Genomic DNA, 26,303 nt, shown 5'->3' on the forward strand with positions numbered 1-26,303 from the left:
AGTCTTTATCGTACTTTAATAAACATTTATATTGTTTAAGAAAGTTTATCAAACGTCGTATCACTTGTTTTACTTTATCTAAATAGTGTGATTTATTCAATCTTTAAATACACTGAGTTTTCAGGCAAATTCTTTTGAACAGAATAAAAACGGTAAAGTTTAGATGAAAATTATGAAAAGAATGAAAATTTTGATAGTTATGATTATTATGATCACTAAAATTTTACATTGATCGTTTAAATCATTTGATAGATCATAATCATAATCATAACAATACTCAACGGTAGCTAAATGAACTATACTTACTGTCCAGTTGCATTTTGCCGAGTAGGAGACTTCGATTGAGGCATAGAAGTTGAAGAGCTGGCAGGAGTCGAATGCTGTAACAGATCAACAAAGTGTTATTAGCGAAAAAGGCAAACGAAGTTGATCACTATGCGATGAGAGAGTTGGTAGCAGCAAAAAGGTATCCCATTAAATGAAACTCTGGTGTAGAAATTGGTAATAACATCAACTGGATAGCTCCAGGAGCAGAAATATCAACGGCTTTAATAGACATGGTCCCTTGTAACGAATTTGAATCTGCAAATCATTTACATATTGGCATTTTCAACAGTATACTGACAAAAATTGCAAGCTTTTCTCTGAATCATGAATAAGGTGCGTCGGTTAGAGAATCTTTGCGAATAGCACTAATCGCAAAAAATTTTAGAAGCAGAGGTGCCTGTGGAAATTTCCAAACTCCATCAAAATTTTTGCTAATAAAAATTAGGCCTTCGGCCAATTATTTTGGTGAATGAAAGTTGGCGGGCGGTTGTCCTTCCCTAACAAATTGTAATTGTCCAAAATTTTAAAGAATTCAGAAGAGAAGAATTATTGGAAAGAGAAGATTCAAACCTGCAGTGTACGCAAATGGGAATCAAGCACCAACCATTTTTCATTAACAACATCGACGTCTTTGTCAACCAGAGGCTCGCGAATCTTTAAAATTATTTCGATTTTCCCACCAACCTTTTTACGACCTCGATCTGTATCCATTAACTGGAAGTAACAAAATAGAATTTACTATATAACAGATTTGTGGAACAAAAAACGTATTCAGTGTCACTCAGAGACTTCCGGAAGCAAGAAGTGTGTGAATAAGATTTTTTATTTAATAAAATAAACAGCTACCCTTTACATTGACAAAAAGGCGATATGAAAGATAGAAAAGGTCGATGTTACAAGTCTTCTAGGACAGTTGAAAAAGGAAAAAATCCAGAACCTTGAAGAGCGGTACCATGCATCCGAAAGTACGTCAACATAGGGTTACCATTGCTTATAAAATATTGTCACGGCAAAAGCCAGAAAGGCCGGTTTTTTTCAAAGAGCCTGGTTTTTAAAGGCATTGAGTCACTATAAAAGAAGAGGGTATACCCAAATTAGTCGGGATCCTTGTGTAATTCCGCTCGATTTGCGTGCCAAAATTGATTTTTTTGCATGAATGCCTACAAATATCTATCAATAATATAAAAATCATAGGTGCCATTTTTTTGGGTCAGCGGAAGTGGGTCTTACTGGGGTGCAAATCACGACCGGTCAAAGCAAGTGTCTCTGCGGAGGAGAAAAATGTCCCAATCACAATAGATGATTAAAACTAACTTTAAATTAACTTTAAATTGTTTTCAAATGTTAACTGGGGAAATCTATAAATACTGGGTCCTGGTTTTAGGACTTAATATGGTTAATCACGTGACTTTCTGCCCCTATTTCCATATATGGAAATTAAAACTTTTTTGGTTTCTACAATGAGATATTCTGAAGAAAACAATTTTTAATCGCGTCAGAGTCATTTTTGCAACTTTTAAACATCGGAAGAGAGGGGCCTCATTTCAGGGGGATGCCATTAATGGCCCGTTGAAGGTGGTGTCCTTAAATTGCTAAAAGCAGAAATTTCTACAAAACATTTTAAACATCAGCTTTAGTGGATAACATGGAAAAGCTGCTGAGAATATAGGTGTATTAAGCCTGGTTTCCATATTATCGCAAAAAACGCAAGAGACGCAAGAATCGCTTAAATTTGTGACTTGCGATCCTTGCGATCCTGCGATCCTTGCGTATTAATGGAAACTGCTCTATTCCGTCTGTTGCGATTGTTGCGATTTTTGCGATTCTTGCGTTTGAGATAGAAAATTTTCTATCTCTGCGATTCTTGCAATCTTTGCGTCGATGGTTTTTTTAATGGAAACCGCTTGTGAACAACTTGGCGATCCTTGCGTCAGTTTATCCTCCGGGATGCTCTACCAAGCCTCGCATCCATTTATTTTTATCGAAATTTCAAGATGGCTTTTGCAACAGAAGAAGACCTTGCTTTAATAGAAAAAATACAACAGTACGACTGCCTTTATAATAAGAAAAGCCGGGCCTTTAAGAAAAAGTTCAAAAAACTGCCTGAAGAGGTAAAAACTAACAGGCACCGAGGTTACATTCATTCCAACCTGAAAAATTAGGCCTACCTGAAAAAGTACTCCCGATCGTGAATCCTCAGATCCTTTGTGAGTGTGTGAAACGCACCGTGTTTTTCTCTACTCTGAAAATTTTCTCACCCAAAACCTATGTTTTTTTCTTGCACGACGTTCTCTAACTCTTTTCAACAATGCAATAATAATAAACAAGCTCGATTGCAGCAGACATTGCTGGTTGATTCCAGCCATTTGAATTTTGGCGCGCCCAAAGTCGAATCATTATTCGCGGGAATCGCAAGGATCGCAGTGTATTTGTTGCTTTTTTGCGATCATATGGAAACCAGGCTTTAAGAAACAACGAACAGTTTAAACACGTTAATGAATTTCCACTCCCTCTCCAGAATCGGCGTCTGTCTCTTCACCTGCGGCGTGGTCTTTAATATTTTCCCAATCTACACATTTGCATAGTTCAGTCCATGACAGCCCATTCTTCAAACACGAAGAGCTTCCTCGTCCCTTGCATCGAACCTTGCATCCGCATTTGACAAGTTCAAGAACTGATTGCGGGGCTGGCAGCTCAAGGCACTTTATCGGTACTTCCATACCCTCATCCATTTGCCAACCGTTTCCCACAAGAGGTTGAATTTCATTAATCGCAGTTGTATATTCCTTTAAAATTCCAGCAATAAAACTTGCTCTTTGTATGTGGGGAATCAATGCTCCTAAAGTTGGAGGTAACTTTTCTGGTTCCATGTTTTTTCTGCTAAACTCTCATTTTCTCCTAAACTCACATTTTGGTACCCGATTATTTGTATATACATGTATCGATGTCACAAATTCAATGTATATCTATACACACTGTCTGAATAACCCCAATACCTATTTGCACACCGCTCTTGTACTTACGTATGAGTACGCAAGTATTTTTATATACATATATTTATGTCACTATTACATTTTCTTTGCCTAACCATTGTTCCTCCATTGGCACTACGAGCTCGTAGTATATTCTTTTTGAAAACATGAGATATACCTCTATGGTGAGGCTACATGGATAACCTGGATACACATGGACGTGGATATCCCGTTCTTTTCTATACAACGCTACGATTCAATGATACACCTTTGCTGGCATCATCCCTGGGCGCAGGGGTGAGGGGGCACCCAGGTGTAAAGAAGCATACTGATCATAAACCCGAAATGCTCTACCTGGTGGATTGGCTGATGAACTAGCAAGGACTCAGAAATTATAAAAGACAACTTATATACATGTTTATATATGTTATATGTAGCAGTATAGTATATCTATACTGACACACACCCCTATCTAGTTGGGTACACTAGGTACACTATTCTAACAACAAACTGGATCCCAGATCTCCTAACGACACAAGATTTTGTGAGAGGGCCCAGTGTGATCTGGTTGAGGTTGGTATAACAGGATGGTTTCAAACAAAAATTGCATTAACACGTCATATCATCCCTGTTGTTTTAATAATTTTTTTGCTTAAAGATGTTATTCATACTAGCGGTCATGCTAACGGTCATGGACCCTCGTTAGGACTCTAAACTTCCTTGGACTCTAAACTTCAATCATTCATTTAATTTCATTCCTTGATTTTTTTGCCCCTCTTTATCGATGAGAGGGCTGATGTGGCTTAGTCTACAATAAATCCCATAATGTACTTAAAACAATACAGTAAATATTGCTCTTATCTTTCAGCATCTTGTGGCCCCTAAATCTTTCTACCCCCCCCCCCATCCCCAATATGCTCCAGGAGCCCTGCCTCTTGATGTTTCGCTTCGATATTAAAAGTTATAGAAATGAGTTTGACGTCAATATCAATGACGTTCATTCATAAACTTCATCCAGGATGAAGTTTATAACCAATTGGATTAGAAATCTCCTTACATCAATTTAGGAGGTAAGAAGTCACGTGACTATAAATTTCCATTTCTAAGTAAGAAAGTGATTAAAGACATGTCCCAGATAGCATTTTGAAGCAATTTGTTGAAGTTCGTTCGTTCAAAGTTCGTTCTTATCATCTATTACGATTGATAGTGTTTGCTCCTCCGCAGAGGAACTGACATTGACCGCACGTCATTAACGCCCCCGTTAAACCCCTTCCGCTTTCCTAAAAAAATGGCACCTATGATTTTCGTAATCTAGATGGATATTCAAATACATTCATGCAAAAAAATCGATTTTGGCACGCAAATCGAGCGGGAGCAATAATTGTGACACAAGCGACCGGACTAAATACGCTGGTTCATGGTTTTCGTTCTGCAATGCTATTGTTTGACCTGGCACTGATCACATGAACTCATCTCGTACTGATTTACAAAACGAACGCCAATAACACATGAAACTACGGCGATCACGCCGAACCAAAGACCCCCTATAGAAAAGGCCTATGTACCATGACTCAATGCCTTTAAGATGATCGTCTGTTGATAGTGCCATGAAATGTCCTTCAGGCTTTGATTCTAAAATATAACTACTTTAAATATCTATCACTCTTATAAGTTATGAAAACTAGTACCTATTCTTTAGACAATTTTACAAACAAGAACATGATGAGACCGGAGGCAGATCAGGAGTCCGGATTATTAGCAAATCTAGATGACTCAAAATCAAATGAAAAGGCTATCTTTGCGCGACCTTACTAGGTAAAATTAAAAGAAGAGGATCTGAAGTTAGAAAATTTTGGAACTTACATCAACACATTCGTGTATCGTCGATCGATTGTTAAAATGTTCCATTTTGATTTGAGCTTGGCCAAGAGCCTTGTCACTTTTAAGAAATCCCCTGAAATATTGAATAGAGTTAATCAAAAAACGATAGGAGAATAACCTACAAAGAACCGACCGGGGAGTAATCTACAAAAACCCGTCGGAGAATAATTCACAAAATAACAACCGGAGGGCTCTATACAAAAAAGACTGCAGTGTAATCTACAAAAAACCGACCGGAGGGTAATGTCAGAAAAACCGACCGAAGAGTAGTCCACAAAAAACCAACTGCCGTGTGATCTATAAAAAACTGACAGGATATGTGACAAGTGCCACAAAGAGGTTACCAAACAGATATAAAGTACACCTTAGAAGGTCTACCTTTGGTACATGATCTTGAAACAAACTGGCTGCCTTCGAAAAACGCGCTGCAGAGCCCTGTTCTGTCTGTCGATTGATACCTTGAAATTCTGATTGAATTCTAAAAGATGAAGGTCGAAATGATCAAATTATGCATGGAGCAAGAACATGGGATCAAGTCATGCGATCACCAACAAAAGAAAATGGCTATTTCAATTACAAAAATTGTTAATCATAAATTGGTTGAGAGTATATACCTGGGTTGATTGTTCCTTTTAAGACATTAGTCGATCCTGTTTGTGGAGCATCCTAAAAATCAATATAAATCAATGATAATCATGATTTGATTCGATTGACTGATTGACTGGTGATATTTTAACAGTATTAGGCCAAATTGACGCTTAGGTTGTACATCAATTGAAATCAATAATAGTAGTTGATCAGTAGTTGGTCAGTTGAACATCGATAACATCTACTGTACATTTAAAAATAGGTTAAGCGCCTAACACCTTATTAGTTTCTAAAAAGAGCTATGGGTTTGACTCAAGTATCGTTAAAATCAACTTCTTTTTAGCACAGGTACAAGGCTGTGCCCTTTATCTAAAAGCAACGAAGTAGTGGGGTACTTACGTTTGGAAAAGGAAACTCGTACGTGACATATGTATACATGTCTTTTTGCTGATAACCTGGAAGAGGAATTACGTTGAAGAATTATTGAGATACCAAACCAAGGACTATTAAGATTTAAGATTAAGTTCAGAATTTAACTAATAACAGACAATAAAAAAAAGAAATCACAAGTGAATGAGGTGTAGTAATATTGGAGAATTTTTCATTATTCTGATGGTTAAATGTGCGGGGCCACTTTTATGTTGTTGGGACCAAAGTTCTGTTTCATTTGCTACAGAGAAAGGCAGATCCCGCTTGTAACGTCGCAAATTGCGAATGCCACATCGAATAATTAAAACAAAGTGCATGAATTATCAAAGTAATCACCTGATGGTAGAGGAACATTAAGACACCGAGCTATTGTGATTTCCAGCTCCGAATCACTTAACTCAGGGTGGGACCTAGAGGAAAAGAGATATTGAACTGGTTAGCACGATCTAGAGAGTAAGAGATAAAAGAATAAGAAATTATTTCTAATGGTATGGTTCATCATATATACATACATGCAGATGGTCTAGCGGAGAGCTCAAGTTGACCTATAAAGCATAAATATTTAGAATGTAAACTTACTTGACGATTGCAAACGACTTCATTTCGTAATGGAACTGTGGGACTGGGTGGCCATGCAACTTCGACATAACCAAGGTATCCAAATCTTGCTGCGATCCTTTGTGAAGTGAATCGAAACTGCAACAAGAATTTCAAATTTACTACAAACAAGCGTTATTTGAGACACCCTGCCTTTTACTGTTGTACATTCCTTGTCAGATTGCAAATAATTAAGCTAATTTTGAATCTTTCCTTTGAATTAATTAAACAAAAGGTGGAAACGGCTCAGTGTAAAATAGAAATTTACAGCTGAAAAACTTACTTACATTTTAAATGTATGCCTGAGACAATTATAGCACTACATTTAAATTTCTCTCAAAAATATAACACTTAGAAAATACATCTTTCCATAAAATATATTGAGTAAAATTTCGAATGGAAACTTAGGTTCAAGCTTAGCTATCGTGAACAAGATTTCAACGCATAAGTCGAATTTCTACCACATTAGTAAAACATTGTCTTCCAAATTTCACTGAAAACGACTAAGATATTTGCTGTCAAAGGGTATTAAGGCATAAAAAATAGAAAGGAAAAGGTCACTCTCTACATTTGATTCACTACTGGAGACGCTCAGTTTCCGCTACTGGTCATATATCTAGACTGAACGTATGTCTAAACAGTCGATCAGTTAATTAGTCAAAAGACCTTGAATTAAAACCATATCGCAGGCCTAAGCTGTATTTAATCACGCTCGTCCTATCTGTGAACCGCCTTTTCATACTATTTTCCGAACCTTCAAAGTAAAAAATTTTTTTAACAACAAAAGTTCTTTCGAACAACTTACGCATGCAGGCCTACTTACTTTTTAGCAGCGGACAGATCGCCCAGTAATCTGTAATGGTCAGAATTCTTCTTTGATGTCTGCAGGTAAACAAAAAGTCAAGGATTATGAAACAAAGTGGCGTAACAAGTGACTGCTTTTTCGTTGTCTTTTCTCCAGTTTTTCCCAAGGACATTGATTGATATTCTCGAATCATCAATGTCTTAAAAGCAAAAAAGCCAACCTTATAAATTGTGAGGATTGAAATTACATTTTTTAGTAGCATCGAAAAAACTCTACATTTCTCAACTAAGAAAACTTGAATAGAACAAATGTGTCTTAGATTACTGCAAAAATTACCAAGGCGCATAACATGTAGTCGGGGTCAAAACGTTGTTCAAACGAGCCACCCTCCCGACCACAAGAAAGTATCTTTCCATAAAAATGTTAGGATGAAAGTTTGAAATTAAAAAAGACGAATAAGGGATTCTGTAAAACCCGTTGTGACTGTATATACAGTAATACCTCGAATAAGCGCCCGGGCCTCGAATATTCGAGGGAGGCGCTTAATCGAGGGGCGCTTATTTAAAAAGTAGATTTGGGTGCAAATTGTTTTGTAATCTTTCTTGTTGAATTGCCTTCCAATTATGTTTTCGTTGAAAATTTGAATAAGCGCCCGTTTCTGAAGGTTGAAGGATTGGCGCTTATTCGAGGGTTGGGCGCCTATTGGAGGGGGGCTCTTATTTGAGGCGGGCGCTTGTTCGAGGCATTACGGTATATGTAATGAATTACTGCGACAAACTAAGTCAAAGTGAGTTGAATGATGCCTAGAGATCTAGAAACTAATTTGACGTATAATAGTAGAGAATTATAGATGAATTACTGAAAGGATGGAGACTTGATGCATTGGTAGAAAGGGAAGCACACACATAACTAACCTTTCAATTGCAGCGCTGATTTATAGATCAAAAACGCATAAAACAGAGAAAGGAGCATCAAAGTTTAACAATGAACCTGAATTCTAAAGTGGATGAAATTAAAGTTGGGCTCCAGTTGGCGAAGAAAACGTTGAGAAATGCACAAGGATCAAGGTATAAGGTATACAGGTAAGTTGTTTTTTTATTCTTGGATAATTTTTAAAAGAGCACGGTGGCGCAATTCGATGAGGATGTCAGATGAGAAGGGATTATATGGGATTATATTGATGTTATTCTTAATGTTCAAACTATAAAACGAGGTAGGCGAGCCTGTGACTGTACTGCAATGGCTGAAAAACAATGGGTAAAAAGACCTTTCAACATCTCTTACTACCCCTAACCTGCATTTTGACTCAATAAATACTTTCTTTAAAAGGCAGATGATAACGATTAACTATACGTCACCAGTATTCTGTCTCTTCGTTTCATTGTTTCTGATAAATAATCTTTTTATTTAGAATGATTGAAGAAATGCAATCAAAATACGAATCAATGAGGGACTTCTATGATTCAAGAGTGAGTTTCAGTTACTCGATAATAAATAATTTTCCTGGGCGATTTTCCGGTTAAAACTTTAATTAGGCCGTAGCTCAAACATGTTATTACCGTTGCATAAATTTTGAAGCTTGAGCAATTAGACATTGTAATTGCAAAAGCAAACTACAGGAGAATCTGTGTTTTTTTATTTATCACAATCGTCAAAATCGTTTAAGCCTATGGTCTAAAAGTACCTTTTTCAATGGTATGAACTGTTTGTTGAAGGAAAATATGCGCCTGTCATGCGGGATGTTACTGTATCAAAGGCTTGTTGATGGCAGCAGGCCAACGAGAAAGAGAGATGCAATAAGATTGAAAAACAACTGAATTGATCATAGAATAGATGGGTCATGGTCACAAAATAAAATAGCCACTTCATATATTATTTCTGTGATATACAAGATGAAGCAAGGGTATACAACTTCATGTTATTTTTGGCGAATGAAGGACGCAGACATGATGGGTAGATAACGTGGAACACAAGGCGCTTACAAAGTGGTTTCAGCAAATATCTTTTGATAAAGCAACCACTACCTTCTTCTTTTGCAGATTGAAGAGTTGAAGAAGGAGAATGCAGAAATGACGTCAAGAATTACATCGGCAACTGATGTAACAAACTGCAGTGAAAAGTGTGAAACAACGAAGCAGGAACACATCGAAAAGCCAAAGGATAATTGCCTAAAATTGGATGTTGTTAATTGGAGGGATGGAACTGATACCACGAAAATGAGAAGAGCAATCCCAAGAAACGAAGAAAATATTAATGACAAAGATTTGAAAGAAGAAGTTGATTTCATAACAATGAAAGCTGAACTAAATAAGAAAGAGATGAAGAACTTCAAGATCAGTGTAACTAGTGTAAGTGAAATTATCAAGTTGTTAACACCAGCTAACAAAGAATGATTTTAGAAACTATAGATATTGGTTAAGAACGTTGTGAATACACGAGTCATTAAGGATTGTAAACCTGGTACACTCTTCCTTTAATCACTCTTTATGATCCAGTAAAGGTTTGCATCCATGATTGAATGATTGATCAATTGATTATTTAAATGCTGGAGCGATTAGACCGATTGAATGATTCTTGTTGATGATTAATCATTCAACGAAGATATAAAGAAATCGATATCATGTTGGATGATACATCATCAGGTACCATCTTCTATCAGAAGGTTGGCTACTATGACTCTCCAACTATCCCAAAATCTGAGTTTTGGTTTGTTGTCATGGTCGTGGATAAAACTAAGGGACTAATAGTAGAGATGGGCCCCCAGAACCACCTCTACAGTGTTTTTAAAGGGACACCATCCATCTTTCCGGCCGAAGCCGTTGACCCCTGGAGTCGTAGTTGGATGATAAGATCAATGTTTTTAATCTTTCATGTGTGGCATGGGTTCAAAAAATTGTTGCAAAAGTGGCGCATGTTTGATTTACAGTGCTGAAATTTGAAACTCCCTCTAAAGCAATTTATCTTGAAATAATGCAACACAGCTTCAGTAAATCCAAGCTAAAAGCAAATCTGCTGATACTACGGGCATTTAGGTCTCTATGTCCATATAGTTTCTCGATAATTCTTGTGATCATAAAATTAACGCACGAATGACCTTTCGATAGAAAAGGCCAATTAGGATGCAAGACCACATTAAAAATTAGCGCCAAATCACTTTTGCAAAAGCAGCCAGTCAGCGAACGGGCCCTCTGCTGTTGCGTTTGTAAAGTGAGACAGTAGCGAAACAGAGGCTCATTGAGTAAGTCTAAATGACTAAAGCTTTGGTCCAATGAACAAACAATTAAATTTAACAACTTCTTTTTACACACTGACTGACAAATCTTTCATAAGAATTCAACTCAACAAGCAAAGTTACCTCCACTTGCTGCCGCAGTGCTGCCTCTAGCCTGGCGTACAACTCCTTGGAATCTGACGTCATTGATGTAGCCGAGGTGTCTGCAATTGCCACTGACTGAATGGAAGTGTTGTCTTCCGCTGCCTGGGGAACTTTCTTTTCTTTCCCTTTTAAACTGGGCACCTTCGTATAAATGAGGAGCAGCAAAAAAAATGAATTTGAAATGATGATCGTTGATAAGATTAATTTGATTGGCAAAAAGCTGGAGTGACTTAAAAACACTTCACACAAAAGCCACTTATCATTCCCACAATGTTGCTCAATTGAAAACCATTTATCATTTCCACAATGTTCCTCTGTAGACTGTGGATGTAATTTTTGTGGCATTGCTTGTTTAGGCTATATTCAGTGTTCTGGGGAGGAAAGCGGTTTTTGGGATAACGAAGCTTGAAATCGCAAATTTTAACACAGATTTTGCGTTCAGGCCAACACAAAATTTCTGAATCATGCTTCAGTGTAAAATACCATGATGGCTGCTTTTACTCTTGCGAATCAAAAAGTAAGCCAAACGCAAAAAGCGAATCGATAAGGGGAAGGTTTCACACAATTTTACTGGACTGCAAGGACGTTGAACGATAAAGTAAGTAGGACCATAGTGAATGTAAACAAAAGGCATGTGCTAACTACATAAACTCACCGTTGTAATATCCACCCGAAGGCCGTTTTGAGCAGCAACAACCATTTCATCCATCCCCTAGCAACAGAATACGTCTCAGTTAAACAAACAAGCCTACCAAGCTAACGACTTAATTTTGACACAGTGTCCTATCTATGGTGTTATAGATTGGCCTGGAAAAATATTATAAATCAAGAATATAATGAATAAAAAGTCAGCTGCAAAATGGATTGTATGAATTTCAACATGTCTACCATCAGTAAATTCTCTGTATACAAAATCAAGGTGTTTCTAATTGCCTTGGTGAATAGAGCAGGACACACTAAGTTTGGTTCTAATCTGCAACTCTAAGTTCACAACTACTGCAATCATAAGGCAACAATGAACGCATGAAGCGTGAAAATCGGAGTAGCGACTTAGCAACACCCTGTTCTATACACCATAGCGTGTACAGATCCGCCTATACGGCTTCAAGCACTTTATGACGGACCAGCAAACCAGTAGTTTTAATTTAAGATTCTTCTATATAATCAGCTACATCACTATGGAATCCCATGAGACGCGGGCGCATGCGCTACAAGTCATTGCGGACTTCGCTGCGAGTCATCACGATGTGTTTCACAAGCTTCCAAATCGCGATAGATTGGTAAGTGTACAACTACACGTAGGCTATATTTCAAGCGAGACCGATTCCATTACACAGAACCTTTTCAACACTTATTCGAGGATTATCATTGTTTCTAAGCGACTTCTCACCTTTGTCGTTTTCCTGTAATTTTCTTATTTCAGAGACTAGACGGGGTTTGAGAACTAAAAGAGATTGGGGAAAAAAGATATGGATCTAAATAAAAACACATTTACTTTTGACTTTCGCAAATAGTCTTTAGCAAGTGCCATATCGCCATCTTTTTTGGCTTGCAAAGCCGCCATCTTGAATTCTTTCTGCCTTGCTAACAGAAACTGCAGCTCCTTTTGGTTCCTGCTCATGGTATCTGCACTGCCTGCATTGACCTCGATCTGAGGCTAAACAGAAAAGAAAATTTTAACTTACAACATGCTTGTAAAGCTAAAAGCAGCAATTGCAAGGATAGTTTGGTCGAATTGTCATCAGAGAGAACAGAAATCAATTCAAATATTGGCTAATGAAATAAATTACATGTAAGGTTACTTCATTATCAATAAAAAGATTCAGCAAACAACAAAACGCATCATCGAGTGCAGGTATAGCAATATTTCGATTACCACAAGCCCCCATGCATCAAACCCCCCAGATATCTTACCATATTGAGTAACAAACGTACTTTTTGCATGATAAAACCTGTGTCTCGTTTCTGTGTATGTGTTTAGTAATTAAAATGCAGTTGCTTTTTTGTCAATTTCATATTTATGACAAGAAGCTATTCTGCAAGTTTCAACTTTGTACCTACTGGCTTTGAAACTATCGTCGTTTTTTCAGCAAAAGTAGGCCAGGTTCTGAAAATGAGTTTCATAGTTTTGCTCGATTTCCAAAGATTTTAAGACAGGTTCTTTTGTAGAAATCCCCTACAATAACGTTGTCTTCGAATGAGCCTCGAATAAGATCCCCTTTGAAAATCAAGACTCGAATAAGCCTCTTTCCTCTACAATTCCAAAGATTCGTTTTTGGCATGAATCAACTCTGTTTGCAAATTAACTTGTCATATTGCTCTCAATCAAGTGCTTTCTGTTGTTGATTATCTTTTTTTCTAAACTTGATTATTTTCAACGAAAAACTGCAATTGACTAATCAAACACAAGCAGTGAATCACAACATGTTATGAAATAAGCCAAAACAAGGATTCAATTTACCTGGGATGATTCTTGATGAGGGGCAACAGTGGTAACAGCTGGCATACTAGGGGCAGGGGTATTTTGTTCTGCAGCCTGTTTAGCAGCACCAGGAACAGGGATCGGAGCGAATCCTGCAAATATAAATGCATAAAGGCTGTAAGAAGGTGCGAGGATGGCTCAGTGGTGACGGTCCAAGACTACAGGTTCAAGATTCTAAGGCTCAAGCTCCTGCCTAAACAAAATTTCACTTAGTGCGAGGAGAGCCGCCATAGGAATGACGAGGTGTGGCCACGTCGAGATGATGACCAGGAGACGATTCGATAAGCGCAGCTTCTCGGTGACCTAAAAACTACTTTGGGAAGCCAGGTACTAGCAACAGATACAAAAAATCCTGCAAAAATAACGAAGTTTGTTATGACATCACAACGCCAATCTATCATTTTCATCATAAACAAAGATACATGCAAAGATTTTTAGAAGGGAAACATCGATTTACTAAGGCTCAACCAGCCATACAGCAATGCAATAGACTAAACAAGGCCACGAAGTCTGAACTGCTTTGCAGTGAATCGCGACCCTAGATGCAAAAACCTTTACAATAAGGCGTAGCTAATTGCAAGATAATATCTTCAGATCGATTTTAGTCTTAAGATCAGTTCCGTTCACAGATTAGGAATTTTTAAGGTTGAAATTTATTAAAATTAAAAAAAAAAGATAAGTTGAATTTCCATTATAATTTAATAAGTCGGGCAAGATAATTCTTCTGCTTTTATAAATCGGACATCTTGTCATTTTGAGACCACTCAAGTCAATCTATTGTACAATGATAAAGACTTGGTTTAAATGACAGAAAAATGGTTTTAAAAATGATTAAAAACTTAGATATTATTTAGCTTTTCGTATACAACATTTTTTCCGTCAAGGAATTGACAAAATCATTAAACAAAGCACCTGGTGGCGTTGGCAATTCCTCGTAATCCACAGGTTTGCCTTTCTTGTGATCTCGTATGGCATCCTGATATTGCTATAAATAAGAAAATCGAGCATTGATTCTTGTCGATCAGATTGGTTCGGAACTATGACAGTACTGCAAAAACGATGGCTATCCACCATATTTAACATGCATATCGTCTGATTAAGCGTGAAACTCGGAATAGCACCTTGAAACCGTCCTATTCTTTGCAACAAAGAGTGTACAGCTCTGCTCCTGGTGCCCTCTTAGCTCGCCTAGCGACATTGCATCCCACTCCATTCTTTACAATCATCCCAAGTATACAAGTTTCAAAACATGCTTACTGAGTATGCCAAGAAATGACAGGCATAGGCAAATTATTATTAATGGTGATGCGGGCAAAAGGTTTAATTGCAAACAATTTCAACTATTTTACTGTCATTTAAAAACAGAAGGCTACGGTTTGTTATCGTTTGGAGAGAGACCAACACTAACAACAACTCTTTACTTTTGGCGTCTTGCAATGACAGCTTCAAATCAAAGAAATATCAAAATTCATTATATTTCCCATATCAGTTAGCTTTTTATTCAAACATTCGTCTCTACATTTCAATATATCTTTGTAAAAAGCTCAGGAAAAATCGTATCATATTTTATTTTGTCCTTTGCACTTCTTTTCAAGAAACGGTAGCTGTGAAGTTCAAAAGTGCTTTAAAAGTTGCCAGAATGGTTCCTTATCGCTGAGTTAGGGTCTTCAATTCACTAAATTTGTTTATATCATCCACATTTATATGTCCTCAATTTACTTTCTAAAAAAACACCGCAAGTCCTATTCCCTAGCTTTATCGAAGCAGTTAGTGTTGATAGTTCGAAAGAAGGTTCAACTTTTTCTCGGAACAGTTTCTCGGTAAAATTCATATGGACGTGTTTTTGCCATCCAAAGGCAGATATCATAAAAACACCTCACACAACTGCCAAAGCCGAATAATTGCAACTGGCTGACGATTTTAGTTTTTACTTAAACAAGAAAACTTTTTAAACTGCATACTTTCCCTATTTAGGCCAATGGTTGAGGATGGCAAAAAATTATTATTATTTGCAGTGTAAATTGCCAAACTGTGTCAAAATTCAGAAGAAAGGTATGAAAGAGGCACATGCCTTGGTACACAAAAATAGCACTAACGCTGTCACCCAGCTAATCCTACCTTGACAATTCTTCCCATTCGACGAGCTTTGCTCCCGTTTCCTTCGGCCTTTGCTTTCTCCGCTGCCTGGTTGTATTTCTCTAGCCGCTGCTCAAGCGCCTCTAGGACTGTACCTGGCGCAGATGGTAACCCAGAGTCTTGAGTAGCTGTCTCGCCTGCATCGGTAGATGATGAAGGGCCAGGGGCAGGCTCTGGTTGGGGGGCTGACGAATGAGCAGTGGGAGGGGCAGTGGCACTAGGCTTGGAGCCAGCTACAAAGTGACAGAATGTAAAATTAGGAACGGTCGATGTAGCGATATAAAAACAGTTGCTAGACAAAAAGGACGATGCATTGTGATTTGGTGCAAGTGAATGGAGATCTTTTCTGAAATATTAAAGTAAAAACTCTATCAATCTGACCAACATAGCAGCATAATTTATGCAGCGAAGTATTTAATGGAAACCACAAAAAAGGCCATAACAATATATAGTGTGATAAGACCGTACATTCATTTTGATCCGGTGGTGGAGGAAGTTTTGATAAATCGACATCTTGCCCATTTTCAAGCGCATGTATGACGGGATCAAATTGCTAGAATAAAAAAATGAAATCAAGTAACAGTTTCAAGTAATCAAGTAACTTCTCGCTGCAAGCATTCCATTGGAATCCGTCGAGCAGCCTGCTACCATGTCTTTTCTTTATTTACATATTAGTGATTAATGATTCCTAGAAACAAGTATCATCACTAAATTGGAGCTTATTCAATCACTAATCATTCTGATATCACGATTTCGTTGCAGGCTAAGACAGCGTTGTTTTTATAAAGAACAATGTTATACATAGAGCATGGTTTATTTCATCCTTAATCTAAAGGAAACTTACTAAAAATCACCAAACCGTAGCGGAAAGTATACGTGAGAATACTCAATGAACATACATTAGGACCCCGTTTACACGAGAGTGCATCCGATCCGGATCTGATCCAAAAGGGTTCTGATAGGCCTTGGGTTTACACGGCAACTGGTGGATCGGTATACTTTTGGGGTCGCTTTCAGAGGTGTCCCGTATAGATCTCACCTGGACCGGATCCCAAATAAACGGTTGGATCTGGTCCAGATCGGATCTGCTTACGCTTTTATTGGAAAGTGAGACAGAATAACTGTCAATTCGGAGTACTTTGAAAATGTATTCCGCGAGTTTTGCGTCAGGAAACCAAATACGAAGTTGACTAACTACTGTGTAGAGAAATTATTACGATAAGATGATTTCAGAAGTCTTAAAATATGTTTATAGCATGTTTTTCATATTCATTTTTTCCGCTTTCAGTCTGTCTTTTGTGACCAGCTCCCTAAAGTTGAACAGTGAATTGCTTCACCTCCCAATGTTCAGTTTGGACTCATTTTTTCGGTCTTAGTTTGCATGAAAAGCGTCTGACGCACGCCATTTTTAAAAGCGCTTGGGCATTATCTGTAGATCTCATCTGGATCTGATCCCGTGTAAACGCAAATGGTTTTGGATCCGATCCGGTGTAGACGCTATGATCAGATCCTCAAGTATCTGAATACTTTTAGATCCGATTTTGTCCAGGTCTATGGCACTGACAAAGAAGATTAACAATCCTCTTTCTGAGACGCCTGGTGTGAATATTCTTGTTGAATTATTAAGTGTTTTTTTAGTTTTAAAATATACGTTTTGTTGTTACTGGCTGTTGTAGTTGAAACCTGATGACATTCCTTGTTAGCAATGACAGCTATAGAAAATTTAAATGCATATAAAGCTGTTTTTAAGTGTTAAGAAAACAAAAAATGTTGATCTACCTTGAATACGCCAAGAAAGTGTTTGGCAGTTGCTACATCGCCCTCTCTCTTCTTCATCAAAGCTGCGGTTTTGTACTGATCACGTCTTGCTTTGAGCATGGTAAAGGTCTCTGCATTTTGATCGCTGATTTGAGTCTTGGTAAAAAACAACAGATAGGCAATGAGTGTCACAAAAAATGAATAATACGGGATATAATTTTGTTCTGGCTATGGGGTTGCCATTTTCTGGCAAAATTTATACTTTATCAGCACCCAGAAGTTTCAACCAAAAAATGGCTGCTTTATAACAAAGTCATAACGAAAACCACTATTGAAAATACTGAAAGCTTATGATAGCCATATTTTAAAAGTGAAATGTAATGCAGAACTTGACGACCTGAATGTAAGTATCTTGTCGCTTCTATTCAGTCCTTCCTTATCAAGGTCACTTTTCTGCATCTCTTATCTTGCTTTGGAAATTAAATGTTTCCTAATATTATTCTCAAGTCTCCGCCTATACCCTTCATATCTCTGGGAGCAACTTCCATTGTCTCTCTAATGTAACCATCACATCTTTCTTTGCTGCAAATAAGCAGGCTAACGAGTAGGCATTAACCCGGGTTGGGGTTTCCTAGCTACAGGAGATCTGGATTGAAGGCAACTGTATTTAAAAAGATGGACAGTTCAGGCCTGGCTGTAAGACTTTTAACAGGGGAGCTGTAAACGGCTCTCCTAGAAGTATTCAGGTGAGCTATAAGAATAGAAACATCAAATGGTCAGGCCTGCAGTTAGACGGCAGGTAACGACAGGTTGATTTGAGCCATGTTGAGCCTGTTGCATCATCATTTATTAGACACACTGTGACAGATGAATATAGGCAATGGTGGTGTCAGAAACATTCTGAAGACGCCAAGTTATTGCATGCCAGTATATATGTCAAGCTCACCTCAGGCATCATAAAATTAAGAATTTTGAAATAACACAAACAAATTTGCATATCATACTGATCATACATATTTTTTGTCACAATATACAGTACCTGTACTGGTTCCTTTGGAGAAGGAACTGTCGCTGGTCTGTCTGGTTCTTCTAAAACAATAATCAATAAAAAAGTTAATTTTTCATCAAAAATTTAGAGAGATCTATAGAAGAAGATACAATGAATCTACAGTGCACAATGCCATCCGCCATATGCAGATTACACTTTCTTTACAACTATTCTTATAACAAAACAATTCATGACCATTTCTAGCTTGCCTTGTTAATGTAAATTAGATTTTCGAAAATTTTGAGCATCATCCAGTTTGTCTTTGCAGCTTATTTGTTGGGGAGAAGAGTCTAAATTTCTATTGTTTAGGGGTTTTATCTCTTTGTCTGAGCCAATGAGTTAGACATATGGGCATGTGCATTAGGAGGAAGGCAAAATTCACATTTTATGGCTCTTTACAGGATTTAAATCAAACCTTAAATTATATCATAGTTGCATCAAATAACCCAGAGTTTCATTTTCATTCTTCGCTTTAAACACTTTTCACCCCATAACATATTATGTGATGTGATAACAATGACATTGACTTTTACTACACATTAGCAAAATATGATGCTAAATTTTGAAAAGCCAGTCAACCTTCAGATAAATGCTGGTTCGTCTCCACAACAATTATGTGTATCAGATTTGACAATTGTAGAGTATCTCTGATTTATATAATTTGCCTAAATTAGCATTTGTGATATTAAGACTGCCAGCATTAAACAATATTAAATGAAAAAGTGTATGATTATCATTATTAATCCTGAAGGAATCAACTGAAGTTGCACTGCAAATCATACACAATTTGGAAAATTCACATCAATGATAAATGATAGAGGCTTCTATATAGCATACATATAGTATCTACCTCGAATTTGCGTATTGGCGACTGTTGGTTGCACTGCTGGAGTTTCTTTGGGTAGTGCTGGCACTGATGATGGGGCTGGTGCATTTGAGCCTGCTTTGACAACAACAGGGGGAGGAATATCATCCTCCTTGACTGATTTACCTGCCCTTGCCTCCTTAAGTAGCCTTTCAAGCTCCTGCAAAAGTGATAAAACCATATGATTTTATGCATATATACTTAACAAAGGCATTTGATTGATGAAATTATAAGCACACCCTACAAAAGAAGCATAAAGACCCTACAAAACTGAGAGCGGGTTTCTAGAATGATGAACTTTGCAAATCTTGAAATTTTTTGTCTGCTTTAAAAATACAAAAAGGCAGAGTTTTCACTGAAATGAAACATATGTTAAAAATAAAATAATGGAGCAAAAGAAATGCGTTGTCACCTTTAGGCCTCTTTCAAGCCTTCTAACTTTGGATGTTGCCCCTTCTGCCTTTGCACTGGCAACTGCCTGTGTGTACAATTCTTTTCTTTCAATTATTACTTTTGCTATTCCAGACTCCTCAGATTTGACTGGAGCCTAGAAAATATTCAATCCAATTTATCAAAATGAAATAAACACAAATCAATAGTACAAACATAATGAATTCCCGAAGCAGGCAACATGATACTTTATGTGTATAATAATCTCACAGACCAAACTGTAAACAATATTTCCTAAAGAATAAGAGGTTTTGAAATACATTTTAAAGACGGATACAAAAAGTGTTTTGCACCCGATGCAATACAACAGTCCTTTTCATGAGCAAAATTACGTGTGTGTGGCAAAGCCCACATGTAAACAAATTTGCGTGTGCGATCGCACTAGTAAGAAAATTTGAAGTGATAACCTGATAAAATTGGTAAAAGGAACAAGAAAGGTAAAAGCCACTCGAATACGTGCAAGAGCAAAACTCAATTCAATCAATACATAACAGACTTTGTTGCCCTTAGCAGCCATCTTTCAAAAGTCAGTGTCACTCTCCAAAGTTACAAGAGCAAATAAAAATTGTTTCCAACAGCTACTTGCTCTCAGGGCACAATTAGGTTTTGACAGGAAATCAGTTATTACACTTAACATGCTAGTGGTGACTTAGCTGAAAGACGAGACGCTAAGTTGAAAGGAGCATTCAGTCAAAAGCCAAACATCACTTCCAAAAATTGGAAAAATCATATTGTGGTCAAAAGTGCTAATCAAATAACAAGGGAAAAGGATAAACAATCATGAGACCATGGGAAATTGATGATAACAGAAAACTGCAAAAACACCTGTTTGTGTGTGTGTGTGCAATCGCACATGCTAAACGAAATAGACTGAATACAAGCATCGGATATGAGATTTGCATGTGATTGCTTGTTCATTATTTGCTTTGCTCTCTATGTCAAACAGCAGAACAATTATTCGGGAAACAGCAGGACTACAGTTAACATTTTGTAACACTGCAACAAAATAGAGTAGCATTGTTTGAACTCATGATTTTACATGAGCAGTGTTCCAGTATATTTTAACAATTGAGCTTTCTTTTAACAATTTAGCTTTATAACTGCTGCGTGTCTTTAATTATCATTTCAATGTACCTTAGGGGGAGATTTTGGCTTCTCTGGTTCTGCCATTTCAATATCTGCATCTCCATCAGGAATCAAATCATGCAGCTCATCCTGTTAATTGAAAATTATTTACATTCACAATTTAGGTCAGTCTATTTCTTTAAGAACAAAAGCAAACAAGGATCCAAAAGTCATATTTTTAAGAAGTAATGTGACTACAAATTTTGAAATTCAAATCACATAATTTAACACTATATAAATATCAAGGCAAGGTAATTACATAAAAAAAGGTATTGGGTTGAGGCTTTTACAGAGATATAGTTTCAAAGGAAAAGATGGTGGCTTATAAATACAGGTACAATATTACTCACACCTGTTGTGGCTTAGATACATAAACTTTCCATTGCCTCAACACAATCTTAATTGAAAAAACATGTTAGTAAAATTATTGTTAGGATATACTTTAAAATTTAGCTTAAAACTGCTTTCTGGTGCCTGAATTAAGTGTGAAACTCAAAGTTGCAATATAAAAAACTGTATCAGATGTTTTATACAATTAGTTCTCACATAAACTCCATGCTTAAGGATTCACAATCAATATATAATACACATTTAAAGATACAATATATGTTTGCAGACTCACAAGAAGATCTTCATCATCAATGTCTTCATCTGAAAATTGATCATCACCTACATCTTTCAAACTTGCAGCTGCAAGTTGTTGAATTTGATCAAGAGACATTAACTTTTCTATGAAAAAAGGTGAAACACAAACTTTAGACTTTAAGTCTCACATGAAGACTGGTATATTTCATTTCCTAACAGGTTTACCAAGGCAAAGACAACATTTTGATGTCTTTATGATGTTTTTCCACATTTGGTTTCTCTCATGAAGTTTAAAAAGGAAGGTTCCTTATATCAAAGCAGGAGCGGACACTTGATCAAATATTGGGGGGGGGGGCAAGCCTATTGTTTTAATAAGATGATGTCACATTTCCCATTGTTTTAGAACAAAAGACCATTGTCCTCTAAGTTATTGGGGGGCGGTCACCCCCCTCGCCCCCCCCCCCAAGTGTCCGCCACTGTATCGAAGTAAAAACATAGCCTGCATCAGAATGACTATAGCTTGTCCATGAGATCTTGCAAGGAATTATCTCAATTTCTGGACTGGCCAATAGATATAGTTAATGGGTCATTCCATGTCAAATCAACACAGCCTTCACTTCTGTGAAACCCATGTACTCAGATTGATTCATAACTTTGGTCAGGTAGTCCATTTTATAGTTTGAAAATACACAGAAAATTTCAGCTCAGTACCTTGTATTGCTTCCGAGTTATGAGATGTTACATATTGATGACCACACCCTTATGCGAAGAAAGCCACCGCCCATTTTTTACAAGAAATGGCTGTAGAATAATGGTCTGCAATCAAGTACTATACTTAAGATCCTGTTGAAATTATGCAATCTGATGGAACTTGCTATGGAGATTCCAAATATCACATGCAAAATTCTGTAAACCTCACAGTTATCATTCTACAGCTGATTTAAATTGAAATAGTTGGTTAAAATTTTTTCGCAAACATTGCATTCTTTAAGTGTAAATAGCCAAAATGGGTCCAAACAGATCATAATGAAATTTGACATGAATCAAGTTGACATTATGCTTAAACAGACTATGAAGTTTGGTGATGGTGTTCTGTGTGCTTTTAAAGATACAAAGGGTTTAAAAAATAGGTTTATTGTGTTTTTTGTGCACAGACGCTGACATACTGCTATGTTTCAAATACACATAATTAGCATTATTACTTGGTCTTGACCTGAAAATTCAGAATCAAAGTGTAAGAGAAATATCATAAATACAGACAACTCATTTATATCCAGAAACTCTGGAGTCATGAATTTTGTGCTAACAGAAAAAAGGATTTTGTAATAGAGCCGCTTTTAAGCCTACACGGTGAATAATAAAATAAGGTTTAAATGTTAAGCAATAATTGAAATGTTTTTAGATACAAAAAGGTTTTTAGATGTTCTTGAGAAGTTTCGACAATATCTTTTCATCATCATTGCTCAACTTGTATTGCCTTCCAGTGGACGTAGACAGAACCTGCAGATTTTGAATGACTTGTTCATCTGGTAACCAGCAAGTGTCTTCTCTCTCTGGCCAAAAATATGACCTTGCGGGACATTTAGGATGGAGAAATCTAACCTTCACTTCACTGTCACCTTTATTTGTTTCTCCAATGAAGCCAACCCAGTACTGGAGATCATATTTACAAATTACAAAAGAGTTTATTGAAGTTGAAACCTTTCTGAAGCCAAAATTTATAAGAAAATCGAATTTTGATGAAAATTCTTTATCTGAGGATGTTAGCTTTGTTCCAATGCATGTCTTGGACAAAGGAAAAATATGATGATATGACCTTGTTCCAGGTACAGTTTTAGCCATTCCAAATCTTGGTTTCAATTCTTGTCGAACTACATCTGAATTCTCCTTTTCCACAAATAAAAACTTTATCCCATTAACCTCACTTTGGCAGAAATGAAACAGTTGATTCGCTGTTAAAATTTGGTTATCATATGCTCTTTGCAAGCTTGCTCTTGTTGCAATTCTTTTAACTGTGCCACCCAGTCCATCACAAGCTGACTTGCCATGACTTGTTGCAAAGAATGACCAACAGCATGTGGAACCAAAATCTGAATAGTGATGGCAAATATTTACAAAATTTTTGCAGTTCTTATACTGAGCTGCACAACCGTCTGAAAAGTATTCAATTCTATTAAAGTTTGTTTTTTGTGCTTTTATGTATTTGACTGTTTCTTGAATTATAAAATACACCAGGCCAGCATCATGATCTAGATCATCAGAGATAAAACACAAGGATTCAGATACCAAATCAAGATTTTCTTTGGTGTAAAGAACAACAGGGTGCAATGTGCATTGTGATTTATTCCAATGGAATCCTTGTACTTCGTCTTGAACAATAAATTGATAGTTTTCAGCAAAATCAAGAATAGCAATTACTTCATCTTCTTTCAAATTTGTTTTTCTTTCCTTTAGATATTCAGCCTGTTTTTATGCAATGAAGGAATGCTTTGTGATGTTATCAAGCTTTTCCACAAGTAAATCAATAAAATCATCAACAGTAGCTGTTTGTTTAATCATTTCAGTTCTGTCAGTACTGCACCATTGATTAAAAATTATTTGCTCCTCTTCAGAAAAATCATCTCTTTGCAATCCAGCTACCTGCTCACTGTCCTTATCTGTCTCTGCTTCACACATCATGATGTCACTGTTGTAACTGTCTTCTTCGAATTCTCCTTTTAATGTTCTTATCAGGTAATCTTTTAAACATCTTGTTCCTGGACAATTAACACACCGATGTATCATACACTCCCTGTTGTTTCTGTTGCACACAATCATTTCAATAAGTTCATGATAAGATTGTTCCAAATCTACTGCCTTCAGTAGCAGCTTTACATTCTGATGAATTGAACAAACACAGACTGAGTGAGCACCTGAAGACCCAACTGTGACACACCACTTGGGTCTCAACATGCAGAACTTGGAGAACCCTATCTTTACCTCTGGAAACTTAGTTTTAAAGACAGCATAAAGTTCATTCAGATTCATCATGATCAGTCTTTTTTGTCGATGTACCCCTCGTGAAATGCTAACGTAATCTTTCTTTCCTGGCATCTGCCGACTAAACTCATCATCACAGTAAAAGTCTTCAACAAGCTGGATAATTTCATTTGGTAAACATTTTCCCCTCTTCGTTTGTGGTTCTGATAAGATGCCCTTCTCTTTTCTTAATTTAAATGCACTTCTAACTAGATAATTTGATACATTGAAAAAGTCAGCAGTCTTCCGTATTGACCAAGATTTTGGTGTCAGGGGAAAAATTTTTATTATTTCTTTTCGAGATGAGGCCCTTATCTTCTCTTTCATTAGAAAAAGCAAGACATCAAAATCTTTTGCTTTCTGTTCAGTTTCGGTTAGTGTCTTTTCCTCCTCTGAACTTAGATCCAATTCTCTAGGCTCGACATCTATAGCCTTTGCCATTGTAATTTGCAGATCCAGCTGTTTTTGTCTGAATCTAGATTGAACCTGAGCTATCTTTCTCTTTCCGTGGGCAACTCTTGAATGAGATGCGACAGCATGTAATTTTAAAGGGCTGATGTCTTCTTCAATTAGAGATGAATTCAAGATCTCTCTGTTTCTGTCACCATCTAAATTTGCTTCAAAGTCAAGTAACTCTTCATCCGAATGTGGCAGAGCTTCTTCATGTTCATTAATCAATGTTTCATTAATATCTTTACAGCAGCTGGGACAAATTTTCTTGCCTGGAACAATTGATATTTTCCTCTCTTTGAGTTTTTTTGCCATCTCTAAAGTGACCTCATGCAATGACCCTTTTCCTTTATGGCTGTCTTTTTCCAAAGGGTTGCAGCATTTTTTTTGCCCAAGGTGGAACTTGTTGAGCAGCTTTTGTTCATGGTGTAGACATATGTTATGGCCTGTCATATTTTCAACAAAATTCGTTCGTAAGATAAGAGTCTCCTTTGAAATATCATCAAGAGTATCAATTTCTTTTAAACCTTTCAACTTGATAAATGTAAGCTTATGACAGGGGTCCTTCAGATGATACCCAATTGAGCAGGTTTCCTTTGAAGCTTCCATTTAATTCAATATGCAATGTTAAAACTGGCCAAAATTTACCACAGTTTGCTGTTTCCACTTCTCAGAATCTGACTTTATGACTTAGCAAGCATGGGTTTTATAGTTTCAGGCAGCTAAATTTAGGTATAATTATATCATAACACATGACACATGACACCTTCAGATCTGAAACTAAACTTGGCCATTGCATCATTTCCATATAAATTCTAACAAAATGTGACAAATTCATGCCCTGACTTGCCTCTCAGCTTGCTTCTCATCAATAGCTGTCAACAATCCATTCATCCTATGGGTATGACATCACACCCCATTTCCCCATCACACCCCATCCCCATTATGATCTGTTTGGACCCATTTTGGCTATTTACACTTAAAGAATGCAATGTTTGCGAAAAAATTTTAACCAACTATTTCAATTTAAATCAGCTGTAGAATGATAACTGTGAGGTTTACAGAATTTTGCATGTGATATTTGGAATCTCCATAGCAAGTTCCATCAGATTGCATAATTTCAACAGGATCTTAAGTATAGTACTTGATTGCAGACCATTATTCTACAGCCATTTCTTGTAAAAAATGGGCGGTGGCTTTCTTCGCATAAGGGTGTGGTCATCAATATGTAACATCTCATAACTCGGAAACAATACAAGGTACTGAGCTGAAATTTTCTGTGTATTTTCAAACTATAAAAGGGACTACCTGACCAAAGTTATGAATCAATCTGAGTACATGGGTGTCATACCTGTGTTGATTTGACATGGAATACCCCTAATGCTGTTTTATCCTTGTACAGCAAACAAAC

General features: G+C 36.9%; 4 protein-coding genes across 6 annotated transcripts in view; 1 reads left to right on the forward strand and 3 right to left on the reverse strand.

The window, feature by feature from the left end:
• The window catches only part of LOC135688943 (coiled-coil and C2 domain-containing protein 1-like), a 33,803-nt gene that overhangs the window by 6,412 nt on the left and 1,088 nt on the right, over positions 1 to 26,303 (reverse strand). For all 3 annotated transcript variants that reach the window (XM_065206012.2, XM_065206011.2, XM_065206013.2), the window contains exons 3-24: positions 21,462 to 21,568; positions 20,849 to 20,929; positions 19,677 to 19,811; positions 19,250 to 19,424; positions 18,391 to 18,440; positions 17,373 to 17,507; positions 16,062 to 16,146; positions 15,576 to 15,826; positions 14,370 to 14,442; positions 13,437 to 13,549; positions 12,471 to 12,632; positions 11,631 to 11,687; positions 10,955 to 11,116; positions 7,618 to 7,676; positions 6,777 to 6,893; positions 6,534 to 6,607; positions 6,168 to 6,223; positions 5,795 to 5,846; positions 5,559 to 5,658; positions 5,163 to 5,253; positions 898 to 1,041; positions 307 to 380 (exon numbers count right to left, since the gene is read on the reverse strand). In XM_065206012.2, the coding sequence (XP_065062084.2) occupies positions 307 to 380; positions 898 to 1,041; positions 5,163 to 5,253; positions 5,559 to 5,658; positions 5,795 to 5,846; positions 6,168 to 6,223; positions 6,534 to 6,607; positions 6,777 to 6,893; positions 7,618 to 7,676; positions 10,955 to 11,116; positions 11,631 to 11,687; positions 12,471 to 12,632; positions 13,437 to 13,549; positions 14,370 to 14,442; positions 15,576 to 15,826; positions 16,062 to 16,146; positions 17,373 to 17,507; positions 18,391 to 18,440; positions 19,250 to 19,424; positions 19,677 to 19,811; positions 20,849 to 20,929; positions 21,462 to 21,568 (2,353 nt within the window). The remainder of the gene's footprint in view (positions 1 to 306; positions 381 to 897; positions 1,042 to 5,162; positions 5,254 to 5,558; positions 5,659 to 5,794; positions 5,847 to 6,167; positions 6,224 to 6,533; positions 6,608 to 6,776; positions 6,894 to 7,617; positions 7,677 to 10,954; positions 11,117 to 11,630; positions 11,688 to 12,470; positions 12,633 to 13,436; positions 13,550 to 14,369; positions 14,443 to 15,575; positions 15,827 to 16,061; positions 16,147 to 17,372; positions 17,508 to 18,390; positions 18,441 to 19,249; positions 19,425 to 19,676; positions 19,812 to 20,848; positions 20,930 to 21,461; positions 21,569 to 26,303) is intronic.
• Positions 8,751 to 10,401, forward strand: LOC135688946 (uncharacterized). Its single transcript, XM_065206016.2, has 2 exons — positions 8,751 to 9,068; positions 9,639 to 10,401. Exons 1-2 carry the CDS (start codon positions 9,012 to 9,014, stop codon positions 9,990 to 9,992), a joined length of 411 nt encoding a protein of 136 aa, XP_065062088.2. The 5' UTR covers positions 8,751 to 9,011; the 3' UTR covers positions 9,993 to 10,401.
• Positions 21,586 to 23,890, reverse strand: LOC148959588 (uncharacterized; the record flags this gene model as incomplete). The annotated part of the gene is made up of 1 exon (XM_089110115.1): positions 21,586 to 23,890. A coding segment is annotated over one exon (1,050 nt), but the record flags the coding sequence as incomplete, so codon positions are not given.
• On the reverse strand, positions 23,777 to 25,720 carry LOC148959589 (uncharacterized). The gene has a single exon (XM_089110044.1). It carries the CDS (start codon positions 25,499 to 25,501, stop codon positions 23,894 to 23,896), a length of 1,608 nt encoding a protein of 535 aa, XP_088966170.1. The 5' UTR covers positions 25,502 to 25,720; the 3' UTR covers positions 23,777 to 23,893.

Source organism: Rhopilema esculentum, chromosome 9, assembly GCF_057945365.1.
Source record: "Rhopilema esculentum isolate cy_ngs chromosome 9, ASM5794536v1, whole genome shotgun sequence".
NCBI classification, from domain to species: domain Eukaryota; kingdom Metazoa; phylum Cnidaria; class Scyphozoa; order Rhizostomeae; family Rhizostomatidae; genus Rhopilema; species Rhopilema esculentum.